At 42.8% G+C, this 20,564-nt stretch overlaps 1 protein-coding gene across 1 annotated transcript in view; it reads left to right on the top strand.

Moving 5' to 3' along the window:
- Positions 1–707: 707 nt before the first annotated feature.
- GAK (cyclin G associated kinase) overlaps positions 708–20,564 on the top strand; it is a 1,188,967-nt gene continuing 1,169,110 nt past the window's right edge. The window contains exon 1 of the mRNA XM_069236701.1: positions 708–977. Within this exon, the coding sequence (XP_069092802.1) occupies positions 836–977 (142 nt within the window). The 5' untranslated portion in view covers positions 708–835. The remainder of the gene's footprint in view (positions 978–20,564) is intronic.

Genomic DNA, 20,564 nt, shown 5'->3' with positions numbered 1-20,564 from the left:
TGACGTTTGTTCTTGAATTTTTGTCCTGAATTTTGACCCTTTGTCCTGAATTTTTGTCCTGAATTTTGACCCTTTGCCCTGAATTTTTGTCCTGAATTTTGACCCTTTGTACTGAATTTTTTACAGTCCTGTCCAGAATTTGCCTCAATGCCAGGTGGTCACCCTAAGGGGGGGAGGCCCAGGGATGCTTGTATCAGTCTCTGCTCATCCGGGTACCGACCAGTGAACACAAAAGGAACCCCCTGCTGCCTCATCTAATTCACCAACATCAGCAAGGATGCCAAATGTCTTGCCGCCCACGACCAGGGCGCTATATTAACAAAGGCCGGCGCTAGCTGTGAGAAATAAATTGAAGAAAGAAACGCATAATCCTCGCCACCGGTGCTGACACGGAACTGACTGTGGCTGTCCCTCGGTTAAGAACCTGTGTGCAAACGACCAAACACCAATTTTAAAGAACCGTGCCCTCTGTCGGATATAGCGGGCCTAGCGATTTAGCGCGATGCTGCTCTCTCGGACAGGTTGTACGCCACATACCTGTGATAGGTGAAAGAGACGCGCAAAGACAAATCAGAAAGCTTAACTTTAAGAAAGTGACAGCAGGACGATACGCCCACGCCCCCTACTTGTCAAAGGAAATCGGTCACGTGAAGGTTTTTTTTTTACCAATCTTGCGCAGCTCTGGATCCAGACGCGGAAGTGGGCGTCAGAGCTGCGCAGAGGGACGTTGCAGCTACGTCACGCACACGGAACTGGCGCGCGGACTATGGTGGCCGTGAGGCACTGACTCTGCCGAAGAAGCCGGGTTATCCGGATCCCGCACAGCGCCTCCGTGATGTCGCTGCTGCAGTCGGCGTTGGATTTTCTGGCGGGTCCCGGGGCGCTGGGAGCCTCTAGCCGAGATCAGAATGACTTCGTGGGGCAGACGGTAGAGCTGGGGGAGCTGAGGCTGCGCATTCGCAGAGTCATCGCGGAAGGTGAAGGGATGCTTTTATTGGGGGATATTTGAGTCTTGCAGTCCCTGAAAGCAGATTGCCGCTTAAACAACGGCCAATCTACGTTTGACATCAAGCATCCTACACCGCCCAAACACATCACCTTGTATCCTCACACCTCTGATTTAACAGAGCAGACAATGGGGAATTTTCCTTGAAATTACGTAAAACCCCCAGTGGCAACCCACCTCTGTCACATCACACTCAATACTCTGTGACACCACTCGCCCTTAATAACGTTGTGACATCACGCACTTGTTACTGATTACCAGAACAGGTTTGACAAGACAGCCACCTGGTAAACCCAACCCCCTCACCGACTAACCTGAGCCGTCATGTTTACAACCGACGCCCATCCACTTCGTACACCTGAGTTCTTGTGACATCACACACTGGAGGCCGCATACAGTTGCCCTCGTAGACATCACCAGTTTGACATCACCACCGACATGTCTACGCCGGACATGCCTCACAAACCCGGATATTGAAATGTATCTACTGAACGTCCGACCAAATATGGCTGGTATCTACGTTTGATTTGTTTATGCTGGCTGTAGATATCCGTAAGAAACGTGATATACGACACTTGAGGTTTGATTTGCTACAGTGTCAGATTTTTTTTCCATCATCCTGCCCAGTAGCATAGTAACTGGCGACTTTGGGAAGTGGTCAAAAGAAGTGCAAACATCTTTAAAAAAGTTATTAACGTTAATAGTATTCACTGTTGAGTACACTGGTTTATTTTTAACTAAATTAAGTTTGACTGTGCAAAATGGAAGCGTTTGTGCAATGTTACAATGATTGCATATCATAACTTTATCGCTTGACAAATAAGCCAGAAACTACACAACCCAAATTTAATAATGTATTTTCTCAAAATCCTTGACATCACACCCGCCATCCCGTGACCTAACACCACTTAACTGACGCACATCTAACTTGTGGGTTGAAAAGCCTAGAAGACGCACGCATCCACATCTCAGTCCGGTGTCATCGCACATGCCATACCCCTTATCCACATTTCACGCCTGGTCTCTTGTAGGGAGGAGGGCGGGGCAAGGGATGTTGGAAATTAAAAGATGAGAGCCCTCTGAAACGAGTTAAAGGCATTCTGGTGTCTTTGTTCTTGCTTATCAAAGGTCTCCACTATATTTTTTTCTTTTTGAAAGGTCGTTGGTTGATGTTGTGGCCTGGTCTCAAACTAAGGTCTTTGGTATGGCTCTAGTGAGTGAGATGAAAGGGGGTGCATGTATGCAGGGCGTTTTACTGAGTGCACTTTGTGAACAGTGACTAAGACCAGAGTACACAGTGTTACGGTAGTTTAAGCATGCCAGGACAAGGTATCTTGTCAGCTTGATTCTGTTATCGCTGTGAGTTTGTAAATTGCTGGAGTAGAGCGTGCTACATGTTCACTTCCTTTCCTCATTGTTGATTTGAAGAGCAAAGGGGATGCCTTTTAGTATAGGATTCACAACTTCCTTGCTTTTTAGAGGTGTACTGATGTGTGTAGGCCAAGTGACCGGGTAAGCTCAAGGCGGAGCCTGAGCCTGTCGGGTGCTGCCTTGCAGGGGTGTAGTAGACAATACATTTCTGGGAGGGACAGCAATAGCCTTGGGGACTTGTCAATTGACCCTATACAAATCGCCCATTGTTTGCGAAATGCAGGCCTCAATAAATGTACACAATCGTATAGTTTGGTCGTGAAATTGGGAGAAAAGAAGGCATGTTGTCAATTTGAAAGTAAGTTTTATTGTTATTTACATTTACAAAGTATTTAGCCCAAATGTGAAAAACACGTGATTAACCTTGCATCTTCATGCACCACGCAAATAAAGGTAGGAGGGAGAAAAGGAAGAACATATCTTTTGTGCCGCACCAATCCTGCCTCTCACCTCATGCAAATTGAAACTTCACTAGAGATATCAAAAGCGATCAGGTACCATAATTGTAAACTGGGCTCTGAAACTCTGGTTCCAGTAACACTTCTGCTCCTCTGTGCGATCTTGGGCAGGTCAACTCCACATCAGTCAAAACTGGGAGCATTTACACTGAAGAAGCTCTTGGTGTTACAGACTCTTTAATACATGTGATTCTGTGATCCCTGTTTAAACAGCAGACATAAATTTCTATATGATCGGCTAGTTCTGATGCATCAAGTCACCATTACAGTCCAGTTTTGACTTGCCTTCTGCCAGAGACAGTAGCCAAGGTGAAAGGCAGGTCAGGACATGGAACATAATTAAAGCAGATGTTTAAAGCAACAAACGGAACGTTGCTTTTCTTTCTTCTGCTCTATTTTAATAGCTTAAAATTACAGACGCTACGCACTAAGGCAGTGATTCCGAACCTTTTGACTCCTGAGGACCTTCACTGAATCACTACTGGAAGCCTGGGACCCCCAAGCAATTTGTATAATTTAAGTTTCAAACATTAAAACAGTAATTCGCAAAAAATACACAAGCAAGTTCACACCAAACAAATACTCAAATTACTAAAGATCTAATTATTTTATATTGAAAAAATATCCAAGAATCTAAAGTTTAATGGGACGGTTGGCGCTGCATCCCAGGTGACTAACTTTTCTGTGTTTGGTCTTATTTAGGAAAGCTGAATCCTCAGGTCAGATTCTACATTTCACAAGCGATTTCTGTTTTTATTTTTTAGGTACGCAAGATCTGAAAATGCTATTTCACATAAATATGTGGTGGGTAAAGGAAGTAAACCATAAGGGCCTCCCATCTCTCCATAGCGTCCTTGTCACGTATAATTCATTTGTTTAATAGCACCTCTCATACCAGTGTAAGGTGTTGAAGCACATAAAATACTGTTTTTTGCATGATACACATTCTGTGCAGCAGGCATATTAACCATCTGCGCTACCTTAGATGAGTCAAAACTGCCACTAGACAAAATCTCTACCTCTCTCCCACAGGTACATTAATCACCAGATTTATCTTGATGCTTTTATTTTTGCCTGAAAGCCTCCGGTGACTGCTAAGAAACAGGGGTAGAGAGGCAAGGGGACGAAAAATAAAAAAAGAACACTTAATCTGTGTATGGCTGCTGTCTCTCCTCCGTCCTCTTCCTGAGTCCTGGCAGCACGGAAGCACACAGGCTCCCAGACTCCCCTAAGCCAATCCAAATGCTGCAGTCACCAGCATGACAGCAGCGTTGTTTGGTCTGAGCAGCCCGGTTCAGCACTCAGACTGGGAGTGGGAGCCTGTTCATGTTCTCCACCTGGCTGTACAATACAGCCGGGTGAGGAAATACTAAGTGCGGCTGAACCGTCATGTGCACTTATTGTGCACATTCCACGTGTCCTCCATGTGACACAGCCCAGCCTACCCCGCCCTAACTTGGCTCTGCACTGAAAAATAAAATGATAATAACATTGTTTTATCATTTTATTTTTCCTCTTATGCACTGCTCAGAGCAGTAGGGGAACGCTCCTCCCCCTTAGCGGAGGAGCCGCTGCTGCTGGATGTACAAGGAACTTTGCAGTGCTTTTAAAACTGCTGCACACAGGAAGTAATAAATATAGAAACACATGTTTCTAGATGCCCCAGCTGGAGAAGTGCCTTTCTGCTGGCCCAGGTCTGCGGATTCCCTGGGAATGTGTCACAGACCTTTGGGGGGCCTCAGACCCCATATTGGGAACTGCTGCACTAAGGTTTTAAGTAGCTTGTGGGTAAGTTGATGGTGTGGTATTATAGGGGCTATTGTACCCCTTGGCGTAGATGATAAGAATACTTTATAAACAAGCAGTGGCAAAGCCAATAGGTCTCACCTATGCAGAGCTATTGGCTTTGCTAGCGTGTTTTAGCCATGTTGTAAACTAGCATGGCTGCTGTTCAGCATGGCTATAAGTTAATGGCACAAAGGAGAATGACATGTCATAAAGTGTTGTCGATTGGTGTGGCATAGAGTGTCGAGGAGTGAGTAGAGTGGAGTAGTGTCAGAGTGGAGTAGAGTGGAGAGGAATAAAAAAGAATGCAGTGGCATAGAGTGGAATAAAGTAATGTGGAGTGCCATAGATAGAGTTGAGTAGGGTGTCGTTGAGCATAGTACATTGTGGTATAGGCAGTGGCATGGAATGTCAGAGTGGAATAGAGTATCATAGATTGAAGTGGAATAGAATGCCATGGAGTGGCATAGAGTGGAGTAGTATGTCAAAGAATAGAGTGGAGTAAAGTGTCATGGAGTGGTGTAGAGGCAATTGTGTATAGAATCACAGAGTGGAATAAAGTGTTGTATAGTGGCACAGAGTGGAGTAAAGTTTAATGGAGTAGAGTGTCGGAATGGAGGATTATGGAGTGTAATGTCATAGTGAAGTGTAGTAGAGTGATTTAGAGTGAAGTGGTGCAGAGTAGATTGGCACAGAGTGCATTGGTTTTTAGTAAAGTGGTGTAGAGTGCATTGGTGAAGAGTGCACTATTCTAGTGGTGAAGAGTAGAGCCACAAAGTGTAGTGGTACAGCATAGATTAGTGGCACAGCGTGCAGTGGTGCAGACTGATGTGTCGTAGGGTGATGTGGTGCATGGTAGAGTGGAGTGCTGCAAGATAGTGGTGTAGAGTGCAATGATGCAACATTGAGGGGTGTAGTGGCATAGAGTGCATTGATGAAGAGTGCAGTAGAGTGGAACAGAGTTGAGCGGTGGCGAGTAGAGTGCAGTGGTGCAGAGTACAGTGGTGTAGAGTTCAGTGGCAAAGTGTGCACTGTTGCAGAGTAGAGTGTCATAAAGGACAATGGTGTAGAGTGGCCTAGAATGCATTGGTGTAGCGTGCAGTTGCATAGTTTGGCATAGACTACAGTGGTGTAGAGTGATGTAGAGAGCAGTGGTGTTGAGTGCAGCAGTGCAGAGTCGAATAGGTGCGTAGAGTGCTGCAGTAAAGTACAGTGGTGTATAGTAGAGTGGCGTAGAATACATTGACATAGTCTACAGTGGTGTAGAATGGAGCGGCCTAGACTAGAGGGAGGTGGAGTGCATTGGCATAGAGTAGAGTTGTACAGAGTAGACTAGAGAGGTGCAGAATTGAGTGGTGCAGAGTAGATTGCAGTGGCATGGATTGATCCAGAGTAGAGTGGAGTGACATAAAGTGGAGTATGCATAATGTGGTAGCACACTGCATTACAGGCAACACAATTTCAACTGAAATGACCATTACATTTGCGAAGACATACAGTTTTACTGATAAAAACATACAGCACACAAATGGTAATGTGTGGAAATGTCATTACCTAGTGTATTGATTTTGTTTCGATCATCTTAAAATATTTGTTTCCACTACACTTATATTCTTAAGTATCTGCAAATTTAATTCACAGACATTTGAAGTGTGTTGTTTGGTAGATAAAAATAGTATCCTAAAGCCTTCCTCCACCACACCCCCAGTAGCTAGCATGATTGTCATATAAGTTCTCTCACTATGAAGTCAGAGAAAGAAGAATAAACGCCATGCTCCATGGGGAGACAGAGCCTGTAATTTGACCTTGGTCTGTGAATAATGCACAGAAAGTGAGACAAGATAAAAACAACATTTAAAGGCCTGTTTACAGACATCGAACACTGGTGGAAGGATATAGTATACAAGAGATGCTCTACTGTAGGGACAAACTCAAGGGGACAGCCTCAATCAAATACAGCTAGCAAATAGAAACCATGCAAATGTAAGTTGCAAAGCCAAAGATAAGCAATGGGAGGAATACATTCCCAGTGAAGCTTTCCAAATGTCCTCTAAATGACTTTTGCAAACCAGACCGCTTCTATCTAATGAACTCAGCCTTGTTCCTACATATTTTTATGGAACTCCTCTGTGACTGCGACAGTCAAATTGTATCTTGCTATTTAGGCCCTTTTACACATGCGCTTTTGGGCCAGGACTGCTGTATTGTCCTGTAACATTATGAAATGTGTGCAGATTTATGCAAATGCATTGATACGAACACTGTATTTCTGATGCCTGGGTTGGCCATCACCAGGGCCACTGGAATTATGCGATTGTGTGCTGCATTGTTTTTCGCATAGTTATGGATTTGCCGCAGTTGCTACAAAATCTAACATCTGCTGCATAATCTGCAGATGTAAACAAAAATGGTTCAAAAGTTACTAAAAGCGCAGCAACACTTGTTGGTGCACAGTGCAGGGCCCCTTTGCAAATGTTGACAGTTAACCTTTCTTTTGCTTGTTGCTATATTAGGTGTTAAGCTGGTACTAATGAGGTACAACCTTAGCCCAGAGGGTGTTAACAAGTGTAACAGTGACAAAATAATGAAATAATATCAAAAATGTCATTATGTTGCATAATTTGCCTCTTCTGCCTGCATAACTTAACCCTGCCACATAATTTGGCCCTCCCCTGCTGCATAATTCTAGTGGCCCTATCACCAATGTATCATCATGTAACTGTTAGTCTTTATTTGCCATTTTTTTTGTCTCTACTCCTAAAAATTGAAAATTAATTAAACAAAAATTATAATACAAGTCAAATGAGAATGTTAAATACAGAAAAAATAATATACTTCAATATGCTTAAGTTTGTGACAATAACAACATAAATAATAACGCCTGGCAAACTGCATAAAATTCAAAGTGGCTTCTCCCTGTTAGCCACGCTGTAATCCAACCCTTTATTACTTAAATAAAAAACATTTGGCCCGATTTCATTAAGGTAAACTTAGACATTTGGTCTAAATTTAGACCAAACGTCTAATTTTACGACGATCTTTGGGATTTCACAAAGGGCATTTACAAGTATTATCTTTACGTCTGTCCTTGGGGCGGATCTCCATTATGTGTAAATGTTAGAGATACCCTTCTAATAGCTGAATTGTATAGTGTGGAAGGATACAATCTCGCCTTCCCTGTTTCAGTAAATGATGCAATCCTAGGCAACTACAAATACTCAGGACACAGGTCCTAAACAAAAAAAAAAAAAAAAAAGAAGTGGGGGGGGGGGGGGGGGACTAACCAAGTTAGGCAATATGCAAGTGACATGAAATCGCATGACATCACGGTGTGTGACATTGCACTTGGCATCACAACCCATGGCCTCAAATAAGGTGGCATCAGATCTTAACACATCAAGACATATGTTCAGCAAGTTTATTATGAGTATATTTGAGCACTTTACTATATTTAACAAATTAGATTTTGCTTTGGGGTTGTGCAAAAAAAGTCAGGCAACCTTGACACAAAATCTGGGCCTCAATTTATAAATTTATTTTTGAGATGGTCTGCCACCAAGAAATTGGCATAAGGGAGAAATGTGGCAGTAAATCAGTTCTGCTTAACTGGTACAAAGTCTGCATTTTAAAATATCTTGTGGGGGTTAAGGCTTCTGCTGAAGAGATCTTTGTGTGCCCAGTATTTCTCAGGGAATAATAATAATGTGTATGATGTAAAGCGCTTGGACAGCCTGCATTGGATTAAGTAACACTGTAAAAGAAACAAAACAAAATAGTGGTATTTAAATTGTTATTTGTGTAAATACTGGGGCAGACCAACACATCTGACATTCTTACAGTGCATACTTATTGGGCACCCAGAACCTCATGCAAGGAGCGCTACAGCACCAAGACACTTTTGACTATTTTCTTGGAATGAGAGTGGACTCTTGAGTTAAGGCTAGTCAGCATTTCATGGATGCAGCCAAAAGTGAGAAGGGAATAACACCACATTAAGAAGAGCGGGTGGGGGTGGGACTTTCCCAGTAAACCTATATTGTTTATCCGTGTCATAACATTTCTTTGAATGTGTAGAGTTAGAAATGAAATACTTCTTTTTATTATAAAAATAAGTATTTGACCATACATTGGTAAATTGAACCTGCTATGCAATCCTTGAGTTATGAGTTGTGGTCACTAATCTGTATTTGCACTCCCTAACCCGCCACAGCCATGGGACTCTTTGACTACCCATACACGGTTACCACTGAGAGTCAAATGCAGAAGTGGTACTTGGCTCAGTTGCTCAGAATCCATAGTCCCAGGAACATCGGGAGTAAAAGGCCACAACCACCACAATTGGGCCTGGTAACCCCTACTTGCCTCATGGCTCTCTGAAAAGTGTTCTGGCAGTAAATAATACTGGCATTTTACAAAAAATGTTATTCAATTAATGGCTCCTGGCCTTGGTGATTCTCAAAGCATAATCAAAAGGGCTAGTATTTTTTAGTGATAAATGTGGCATTGTTAGTTTGGGGGTGTGCCCCAATCCTGTTGCAGCAAACTTTGTGGCTGCACTTAAACGTGAGATGAAGTAGAGATATATGGGCAATATAATTGCATATGGAAATGAGAGGAGATGGGTATTTTTAACTTCCATCTCTGGTCATGTGTTAATGACGACAATTCCCTCCCTTCCTGACCTGCTATGTTGGGTACATTTATTAAAGCATATGGAATAATTAAACTGTAAGGTTTCTTGTTGGAGAAAAAAAAAGTTGATTAACAATTGACCATCCTGCCCTAGAGATGTCAGTCCCTATATCTCCCACTTCCTTAGTCACATAAAAACACTCCTTTAAGAAATCGAAACTTCCTGGAGTCATTACTAAGCAGCAACAACTCCATAATGTCATGGATATGACTGCCGTTAACACACTCTATCCCCAGAGAACCTATACACCAACCATACCCCCCAATCATTAGTTTCATAATGCATACACTTTATGAAAATAAAAAAGTAGATACTCCTCCACAAATGGAGGAAATCTATAAACAAAGACTATCTAGACGGCGTCAGACCATCCCTTAACCATGTGACAAACTCTCTAGCTCAGACAAACTGATGCTCTCACTCTCCACAGCTTGGTCATACTATCAAGAATCTCTTCTTTCTACAGGACACCTCACCAAACCCCCTTCTGGTTTTCTGACTCTTCCTCTTCTAAGCTCCCAATCTTAGACACACTTTTAATATATGCTTATTTGCCCAGTCTCCTCCTTTTGGTCACCTGCATTCCATCTAATGGTATTAAACTTTACACTCCTTAACCAACATCCCAAGATGGATGAACCTCCATACTCAAATGCTGTCTCCTTTTGAGTCTTTAAAGCCTGAAATTGTCCTTTCATAATTTTTTCTGTATTTTCTGACTTCTCTTCAGTTACTCTCTGAGCACTGGTATCTAGCCACAGTGCCTTGAATCAGTAACTACTCAAACCCATACTAAAGAAACGTAGCACCTATTGTTCTCGCCCTGTAAGCTACCATAGTATCTCTCGACTTCCTTTCTTCTCTAAGGTAACAAAATCTCCTCCTCTGGTAAACATCTCACAACTCATGGCATTAAGCTCTTTCAGTTTAGTTTGATAACCATGCTCCAGAGAATAGCTCTTTCTTGTAAATAACTATATTACATCTACCGAGTGCTAGCTGCCCCCCATCTAGCCTAATACTGCTCAACCTTTCTGCTGCTGCTTGTTGATTACTCTATTTTTTTTTTTTTTTTACGCCCAGCACCTTAGGTGTCACCAACCAGATAGTCTCTTCTGTCCGAGCCCCGGTCAATTTTCATTCCCTCACCTCTGCTCCATATAGTATATACATTTTTCTGAGGTTTCTTTGTCATGATGTGAAAAACTGTTTTGGACTGTTCAGTTCACTTACCATATACCATATATAGGAGGGTATGTGGTTGCATCTGTTTCTTTTTTCACCCTCTTGCGCCCTTTCTTCTCTTACTCCTTTTTATCCCCATATGGTTCCCCTCCACTTTATTCCACTTGCACTTCCTACGTTTCAACCTCCTTGTGTGAACGTTAAGATCCTGGTGGCTTCATGATAAGGTATTTCATACAGCCTTCTTTTTAGGTCAGATGCGGAAGCACTTTGACCTGTTGTAAGTATTGTGGGCTTTTAAGCACACCCATCTCATGCCCATCATTTTTACACGTTTGTGGACTTGCTTGTCAAAAACCACTTGATGCCATTGGTAAGTACTTTCTGTTGGTCCCGCCTTGAGACTGTTTTTGTCACTCCTTGCAGACTGCCCCTGTTATATTGATTGCCGATATACTGCAGCGTGGCAAACGTTTTCTTTTTATCTTTCCCCTTCGTGCTGCATGGCGGTCACGGAACGCTCACAGTGCGAACAGGCACACCAGCGTGAACTCGAGCGGCGGTATTTGAGCGCTCGTCACATTGTTCACAGTTACCTATTCAGAGTCATTTCTTGTGGCTCTCACCTTAAAACACTTGAAATTGGTAAGTACTTTACATAAAACAGAAATCCTCAAAGCAAAAGCGGCTCTCTTGGCACAGCGGGAGAGCCAAAACTACAATATACACTTGCCACAGGAAATTCACCCTATAATGCTTTGCAAGCGTAATGTTTACAAAATATTTTTGCTCATAACTCTGCCTGTGGTGGTCCTAGGACAATAGGACCACCACCAAAACATTGACAGCAACGTGCTCTTTCTGTCTACACAATCTCTGGCTTCCCATACTAGGTTAGTGGGGACCACAAAATAATAACCCCTTCCACCATTCAGTGTCTTTTTAAGCTCTCTGATGGCTGGAACTTTTGTTTTACAGCTGGGAATAGCTTGTGTTTTAAGGGCCTTGATAGTAATATCATTGCTATAGGCTTGCTACCCCTGAAAATGTGTAATGCACTATGCCCTCTACGGGCTAAATACACGGTTACACTTTATTGCCATTTTCTTTTTGTGGGGTTATGACACCTAGGGGCTAACTATATAGTTACATAACCATGTTTCTTACACATGGAGTACGCCAGTGAAGGCTGCAACAAGGAAGCAATGCCAGAAAGGTACCCACTGTAGTGATTAGAGACACTGGGAGTCCAGAGATGGAAGAGGGGGGCCCCCATGGCTAGATCCTGTTTAGGTCAGAATGCCGTGACTGTTAGGCACTGTCCAGAAATGACACTGAAGCCGTAGAACTGAAACTTTGGCTCTGACCCGCTCATGGCGTGGCCTAGAACATTTCTGGGACCTCCATAGGAAGATTACAGCGGTACAATTCAGAGACTTAACACCAGCAGAGGTGGGGGAGGCGACACTGGTGGATTGCATTCCCTGGTCGAACTATGTAGGGGATGTTCATATAGTGGGAGTACCATGGGGGCTGGTGTGGGCTTACTGGAGGTAACATGCTTTGCCTAACGTGACCACGGTTTCATTTTAAGTGACTCAGCTCCCCTCCCCTCCTTTGCTGGTTGATCACCTCGAGCTTCATATCTGGCTGTGGTGCCCCTACCGTGGGCTCAGCACCACTTCAGAGGCCTGCCCCCCCCCCCCCACCTGCTAGATGCCGTCAAGTGAATGGGGTATGGACTCTGACGGGGGACACTGAATCCATCTTGGGATGGTCCATGGCTCTTCACCAGGATCTGAACACTGAGAGAGTCATCACAGTGAAGTGCAAACCAGCCAAGGGTAAGGCTCCGGACCCTGCAGGTGGCCCACAGCTGGGGATTCCCCCTATGCATAATCTGGGCACGTTGACTCATCCTGAAGCCACTCTCGGCAACCACTCTGCCCAATTTGGGAAAGTGCTTCAGGCTATACTCGACACCATAACCACACTGGAAATTAAAATTGGTACAGTCTCCATGCAGATCATCAAAAGTTAACAAAGCAGGTGGACGCTGCTGAGTCCTCCGTGATGTCCATGCGTCCCACACTGCAAGACCTCCAGATGCAGGTGCATGACATGCAGGTGCAACTTACCTCCCTGCACCGGCGAGTGGAGAATGCACAAGGCTGCTGACGACTAAACAGTGCACATTTTCTTGGCTTCTACGAACACTCTGAAAGTCCAACATGGGACTCTTTTTGGAAGACTGGCTAATGAAAACAGTACTAAAGGGCAAAGTGCTGAAATTCTTCTCTGTGTAGCGGAAGCATCGAATACCAGGTAGACGTCACCTCTGGGAGCCCATCCCCTGCCGGTTATTGCCCATCTCTTGAACTATAGGCACAGAAATCTGATAATCTACCTATTAAGATAGAAGAGCCCCTGGAAGTATAAGGGTGCTGAATGCTATTTAGACCCAATTTACTGTTTCCCTGTACCGTTTGTTAGAGTACATATAGAGTGGATGGAACCTTACCTTGGTCTGTGCGGGTTAACCAACCTCCTTAGCCATTTGTGACCCCTGCCATTTGTGAGCCCGGTATGGGAGTTTTACTACACGAGACATGACAGGAATCATGTAATCACTTGGTCCATTTGGGGTGCATCCTTCCCCTTATTCTTGGCTAGTGATCCCCCCCGCTACTTAGTAGTCCATACAGAGAGCAGAATGAGAGGGCGAGGACAGAAACGGCCATTAATACCTGCTGTGCGCTAATGGTTTTTTTATTTGTTTTGACCATACCGCACGTGGCCCTCCATCTGTTATGTGATGTGTTGCCACTTGTGGACAAGAGTGTAACTGGGGACCTTTGTTGACTCTCCTGGTTGTATTGCAGTTTTTATATGTTTATTTAATGGTGCACTGTGCGACATCGAATTGCACTGCAGTCAGTATGATGCTATGTACACTCATGCATGTACCCATGTTCTGTTGTGCAATGAAACAATAAAATAAATATAGAAGAAAAATGTTTTGGTGACCTGCATGACACAGAGATACTATTTATTGGAGACTTCATCTCCGTTTTAGGGCTAAAAACTGACTATCACAAATCTATTTCTTACATTTCGAGAGTAATGTCTGTCGTTTCGGATGGTGGCAGTAGACCTTAAATATTTATGGATTTCAAAAGAATGTAACCAACAGGGACCTTATTCACAAAACATTTTTGAGTAGGCATGACCCAAATGTTTCAAATACTCCACTCTGAGAAACAATGCATCCTTAAGTCTACTTTTTGGTTGAAATGTAATTAGTCTGTTTTTCTTTTCTTTTCAGCTTTTAGAAGGGTTATAACACGTTAGTCGGTTGAGTTACATAAGATGTATGAATGTAGGTAATATAAAATTTGATTATGGTAAACTCTTTTAAAAATTAATCTTGAGCGCTACACATTAGAAATTGGTTATAGTTGGGCTTAATCTGTATTTTTCTAATGGTGTTTATTGAGTTTTGTGAATACAATCAAATAAACCAAGACGTTTCATATGTGGAGATACATGACAGTAATGCAATAGGAATGTACATAGCATATCTCCAATACAGTAGCAAGTCCAGTAAGCTCAACATGCAGTGACATGGCTTCTGCTGGTTACTTACATGTAGAATGAGAGTACAAGTTGCGTTTCTAGTTTTATGATGTTACAGTAGCGTTACTACATCTTGCAAGGGTCTGAGCAGTGAAGCTGGCGAAGATGTATTGTAAGAATTTCTAATAGTCTTGTGTATCAAGAACATATCTTGTCTTGTATGAACCTGCAACCTTTGGACGTTAATTCTTTGTTTCTTGTCTTTTTGAGTTCTCTCAAATGCCAATAAAATGTCTTTTTAAAAAAGGTTGTTTTTATTTAACATTTGTCTTCATATTTAACATTTATATGTAATGTAATAACCAAGTAATCATGTGTAATAATTATTATGCATATAAAATGATTACATTTATATAATATGTTATATAATTTATGTAGAATATATATAATATAGTGTTTACATGTGTTATATTTATAAAATATGCAATTATATTAAATTAATAAAATGTAATAATAATATAACATGATATTTATATTATTAAATATATATATATATATATATATATATATATATATATATATATATATATATAATACTTATTGTGTAGTTATGTGTAACATTTATTGTATTTATATATAACAATTACCTTGACAATTTGTAACGGTCCTACCATACAGTCTCGTAGATGAAACTCTTTAAATTGTTGTGCTTCTGTCTTGTGCATCTCTTTGCTGCATGTCTGTGCTTTTCCTATATCCAGACTCATCCTGATGTGAATTCATTGCTTTCTTTTTTTGAGGTCGCTCTTGAGACGGCTCATTCACTGTTGCTTGTGTTATTTTGGATTACTTACTGTGGCTTAGAGCCCTTCCATTACTTACCATTGGTTGGCTTCATCGTCCCTCTCATATCCTTCCTTGTCCTTACTTCTTTTTGGTCAGTGTATGCCAGCTTCACTTCCTCATCATTAGTCTGTCCCCTCCCCAGGAGCACAGCCTTAGTACTGCTTACTTGGCCAGCTACTTTTTTTTTTTTTTTAGCACTCCGTAAGTGTGCATGTTTGCATGCCACTATCTCCCCCTCCCAAAACCACAGTACGGTGTTTGTTGCCTCCCAAGTTGCCACGTGCTCATTCCTACCCACTGTATTGTTGCTTGCTAGCCCCCCTCCTGCCCACCCACTCCCACGTTGTTGCTTGCTACCCCCTTTTGCATTGTTGCTCTCTAGCCCCTTCCTTCCCACACCCTCCTGTGTTGTTGTTTGCTAGCCCCTCCCACCCGCCCCAGGTGCTGGCTAGCCTTCACCTGCACCTCTCACGCATTGGTGCTTGCTAGCCCTCACCCAACCCATTAGATTTCTTAATGGCTTGCATCACTATTGGAGGGAAAGAGAAATCTGAACCATGGGGCTGTCTACAAGACGCACCCATTTATGCATATTGCAGCATTTATTTTGTTGTTAGTTTTATTTTTTTCCAGTGTTTAGAAATATTTGCTTAACTTACTGTTTTCCTACGTGAGGTATTATCCGTTCTTTGGTGACTGCATCAGTGTTGGATATATCTGCAACTGTTTCAAAACAGGAACCACGGCAAGGCAGTAGTGTCTCAAAAATTAGTTGCCCCATCCCCAAATAACCTTTTTCTTTCCTTCTGTTAATCTCCACCAAATTTAGAATGCTGAAAGGCTGAATTGTAAAGGCTGCTCCTGCATCTTAATTGTCTACCTCTTTTTTTTTTTGTCCCACTTTGTTCATAGTGGGGTTGAGGGGAAGTGAAAGTGCAAACATTGGATTCCCCATGGATTGAGTTGTGTGCCTTTGAAGTGTGTGCGTGTGTGTGTGTGTGTATACCGAAAGTGTTGGTGTTCACTTATGTAGCTACATGATCTTATCAAATGAAAATAAAACTATTTCCTCTACCGCCAGTTCAGTCTTGGGAGAAAATGCAAGCCATACAAATTCAACAAGTAAAATGCAAAAACAAAAGTGCTTCGTTCTGGCTCTTTTTTCAAAGTTCTATTTGAGGCAGGACTGTTAAGCACTTTCTTGTCTCTAACGTGCTGAGTCAGTAGTCTCGTGCAGGCAAATCGTTTGACAAGGCAGGAGCGTGTGTAGTGGATGGAAGAGTACCTTTACCCCAAGATGAATATCTGTTAGTTGGCCAGCCTACTTGACGTTTTAGGCCTCGAATTTATACACAGACTAATTTGTAATTTCATTGTTGTTTAGGTAATTTCTTACCTGTATCATCCAGTTAGCTAATTAAAATAATGTGTCGGGAGGTCTGGACCTAGCTCTTGTTTTTAGGCTCTGCCTTTGTGATTCTATTGCACATTCTTCTCTTTCCGGATATGCACTATATTTTACTTTAGATGTCTTGCAGCAGGAAGCATATCTGTGAATGTTGCTAGAGTCGAACCTGACTAAACCTGTTGCACCAGAATTCCAACTGCAAAGAAGTAAAAATGCTCTTGGTTAATAATCAAAATATATTTTTATCCACCCATACATATGAGCAAAAAAGTTTATTTTATACATCTTAAGAAATCATGTCGGTCCTTAAGGTAAGGACGTAAATATCCCCACTTGCATACCGTTCTGAGAACTGGGATATGCAGTGCAATGAGTGGTATTATGTGGTGTGGTATAGCAATTCCTGGATTGCGGTGTGATGTAGTATCATGTAATGTGATAAATTGTTGAATGGCTGTTATACGGTGTTTTGTGCTAGCAGATAGCAAGGTGTACGCAAGCACATTTTCATGCTGTTTTCATACAAAATAGATTTATTTATAATGTGTATAGTGCTAAGTATCTAATGGTTAATACTTATGTAGAATACGCACTTGAACCCCCTCCCGAAAGCCTGAATTGATCTGTTAATTTTTATGTAGCACTCACCAGCACGTTGTCACTGGATTCAGCAATGTTTTGTCAGCTGTCTCTCGTGGCTTCTCTAGATGTGCCATTGTGAACGTCTTTTAAAGTGCTTTCTGCACCAGAGACCTCAGTTTTAGTTCTATGCCTCCATCATTTCTGAACTGGAACTGTTGAGGTTTTTTTTTAGTGTTGTTGAACGATAGTAGTCATTTTCATACAAATAACCATTTTTCAGTCGAAGGTAAGCGTTTGACCTAATGTATACTTTTGGTATACTTCTTATGGCTTAAAGCAATTTTATTTGTTGGTTTCAGTGTCCTTGAAAAATTATTCCTTGCTAATGGTCAGTTCTGCTTTTTTCTCCCTCGTTTTTCTGTTTCAGAGCAGTAACCAAAACTGTATTATTCCACTTTGATTTTTTTTTTTAATCTGTTGCTCTGACAGACTATTTGTTATTTCTATGATGCTCCCTTTTCACTGTGGGTGTTTTAGGGTGGTAGCTGCCTGCGTTTTATTGCAGCATTCTGTTCCTCCCATGTCACTGACATTTGTTTTGGCTTTATTCCACTGCAGTTCTCGTTTACGTCTGGCTCCCAAAATAAGCTTATTTTACAAAAGAAAGGCAGAGTCGTTTAGCTCACTACTCACGAAGGCCACACTATGCCCTTTCTGGTAGAATGTAGCTAAACCTAGAAGAATGATGTGAAAAGTGCTTAGCCTCACATTGCATCTCGAGTCGATCTCTCCAGGGCCCCTCCCGGCCAGCAGGCACATCGCACACAGGGCATTGCTTATTTCCTCTATTGGGGCCATAAATCTTCTCAGGTTGCTCTGTTCATTGAAATGGAGGCAAGAATGCTTGCACAACTTTTCATTCTGTTAAAATAAAATACTTTTCCAGCCTTATTTTCCAATTTCTGTTAAGACGTTTACGCAACGTGAGGTCAAGGGCTTGTGATTGCTGATGCTCTATCGGCCTTTTACAGCACCGTTTTTTGCAAATTTTGCACAACTCTAAATAGATTTAATATGGTGGATACTGCATCAGTAGGCTCCAAATTAAATTTATGGTGCCTTTTTGCTAGCTGACACATTGTGCACGTCATGCTCTGTTTTTTATTCCTAAACACAGATTAATTTTAGTATTAAACACACACTTGCACCTATAGCATTGTTTTTACATGGGATTTATATGATTTTAGGTTCTATAAAATGTATGTGCCTTACTGGCCATTTTTTAATAGCAGATTCTTATACGTAACTGGCAGAAGTACTATCCCCACTTACATTTTACTCATTTTGATTTGCTTTACTAGCCCTTGTCAAACGCAACACCACACGAGTCCACGCCGCACTTTTCCATACCGCTCAACATAATTCCAGTCCACACCGTTCCAGTCCACACCACATAATTCCAAACCACATTATTCCACTCCTGACACACAATTCAGCTACACCCCACATACATGAAGTACACCACAAAATGCCACATCCTGCTATATAATTAAATGCCACACCACATAAATCCCCTTCACGCCACTCCACAACACATACCACTCCACATAATTATTCTCCATGACACACAGTCCCACTCAACATAATTCCACTACACACAATACCACATAATTCCAACACACATAGTTCCACTCAATGCCACACAATTAAAGCACACACAATTCAAAGCCAAACAATTCCATGGCACACAATTCCATTGTAACCCACATAATTCCACCCCACACCACATAATTGCAATCCTCACAATATAATGTAAACTCATTGCACATAGTTCTAGTCCAAGCCACTCCACATAAATCCATACCCTACAACATAATTGCACTCCAGCGCTATTAAACGATAACTTTCCGAATAGCAAGATTGCGTACTCTGTAATCCACCCCTGTCCTTTTTAATCCACTGCCAGACACTCTGTGCCCCTGTGTAGGAAAGTACCATCTTGCCTGGCATATTACCCCCAATTTCACTGTATGTATGTTTTAGCCCTTGTGTCACTGGGATCCTGCCTGCCAGGCAGGACCCCAGTGCTCATAGTATGTGCCCTGTATGTGTTCCCTGTGTGGTGCCTAACTGTATCACTGAGGCTCTGCTAACCAGAACCTCAGTGTTTATGCTCTCTCTGCTTTCTAAATTTGTCACTGCAGGCTAGTGACTAAATGTACCAATTCTCATTGGCACACTGGTAACCCATATACTTCCCTTGTATATGGTACTGGGGTACCCAGGGTATTAGGGTTCCAGGAGATCCCTATGGGCTGCAGCATTTCTTTTGCCACCCATAGGGAGCTCTGACAATTCTTACTCAGGCCTGCCACTGCAGCCTGAGTGAAATAACGTTCACGTTATTTCACAGCCATTTTTCACTGCACATAAGTAACTCACAAGTCACCTATATGTCTAACCTTCACTTCGTGAAGGTTGGGTGGCAAGTTACTTAGTGTGTGGGCACCCTGGCACTAGCCAAGTTGCCCCCACATCGTTCAGGGCAAATTCCCCGGACTTTGTGAGTGCGGGGACACTATTACACGTGTGCACTATACATAGGTCACTACCTATGTATAGCGTCACAATGGTAACTCCGAACATGGCCATGTAACATGTCTAAGATCATGGAATTGTCACCCCAATGCCATTCTGGTATTGGGGGGGGACAATTCCATGATCCCCCCCTGGGTCTCTAGCACAGAACCCGGGTACTGCCAAACTGCCTTTCCGGGGTTTCCATTGCAGCTGCTGCTGCTGCCAACCCCTCAGACAGGATTCTGCCCTCCTGGGGTCCAGGCAGCCCTGGCCCTGAAAGGCAGAACAAAGGATTTCCTCTGAGAGAGGGTGTTAAACCCTCTCCCTTTAGAAATAGGTGTGAAGGGCTGGGGAGGAGTATCCTCCCCCAGCTTCTGGAAATGCTTTGATGGGCACAGATGGAGCCCATCTCTGCATAAGCCAGCCTACACCGGTTCAGGGATCCCCCAGCCGTGCTTTGGCGTGAAACTGGACAAAAGAAAGGGTAGTGACCACTCCCCTGACCAGTACCTCCCGTGGGACGTACCCAGAGTTCCTCCAGTGTGTCCCAGACCTCTGTCATCTTGGAAACAGGTGTTGGGGGCACACTGGACTGCTCTGAGTGGCCAGTGCCAGCAGGTGACATCAGAGACCCCCCCCTGATAGGTTCTTAACTTTCTTGGTAGCCAATCCTCTTTTCTTGGTAGCCAAACCTCCTTCTCTGGCTATTTAGGGTCTCTGCTTTGGGGAATTCTTCAGATAGCGAATGCAAGAGCTCACCAGATTTCCTCTGCATCTCCCTCTTCGACTTCTACCAAGGATCGACCGCTGACTGCTCCAGGACGCCTGCAAAACCGCTTCAAAGTAGCAAAACGACTACCAGCAACATTGTAGAGCCTCATCCTGCTGGCTTTCTCGACTGTTTCCAGGTGGTGCATGCTCTGAGGGCTGTCTGCCTTCACCCTGCACCAGATGCACAGAAGAAATCTCCCGTGGGTCGACGGAATCTTCCCCCTGCTAACGCAGGCCCCAAAA

This window comes from Pleurodeles waltl, chromosome 1_2, assembly GCF_031143425.1.
Source record: "Pleurodeles waltl isolate 20211129_DDA chromosome 1_2, aPleWal1.hap1.20221129, whole genome shotgun sequence".
In the NCBI taxonomy this organism is placed as follows: Eukaryota; Metazoa; Chordata; class Amphibia; order Caudata; family Salamandridae; genus Pleurodeles; species Pleurodeles waltl.
The sequence above is the reverse complement of the archived record's forward strand: the minus strand, read 5'-3'. Positions and strand labels throughout refer to the sequence as shown.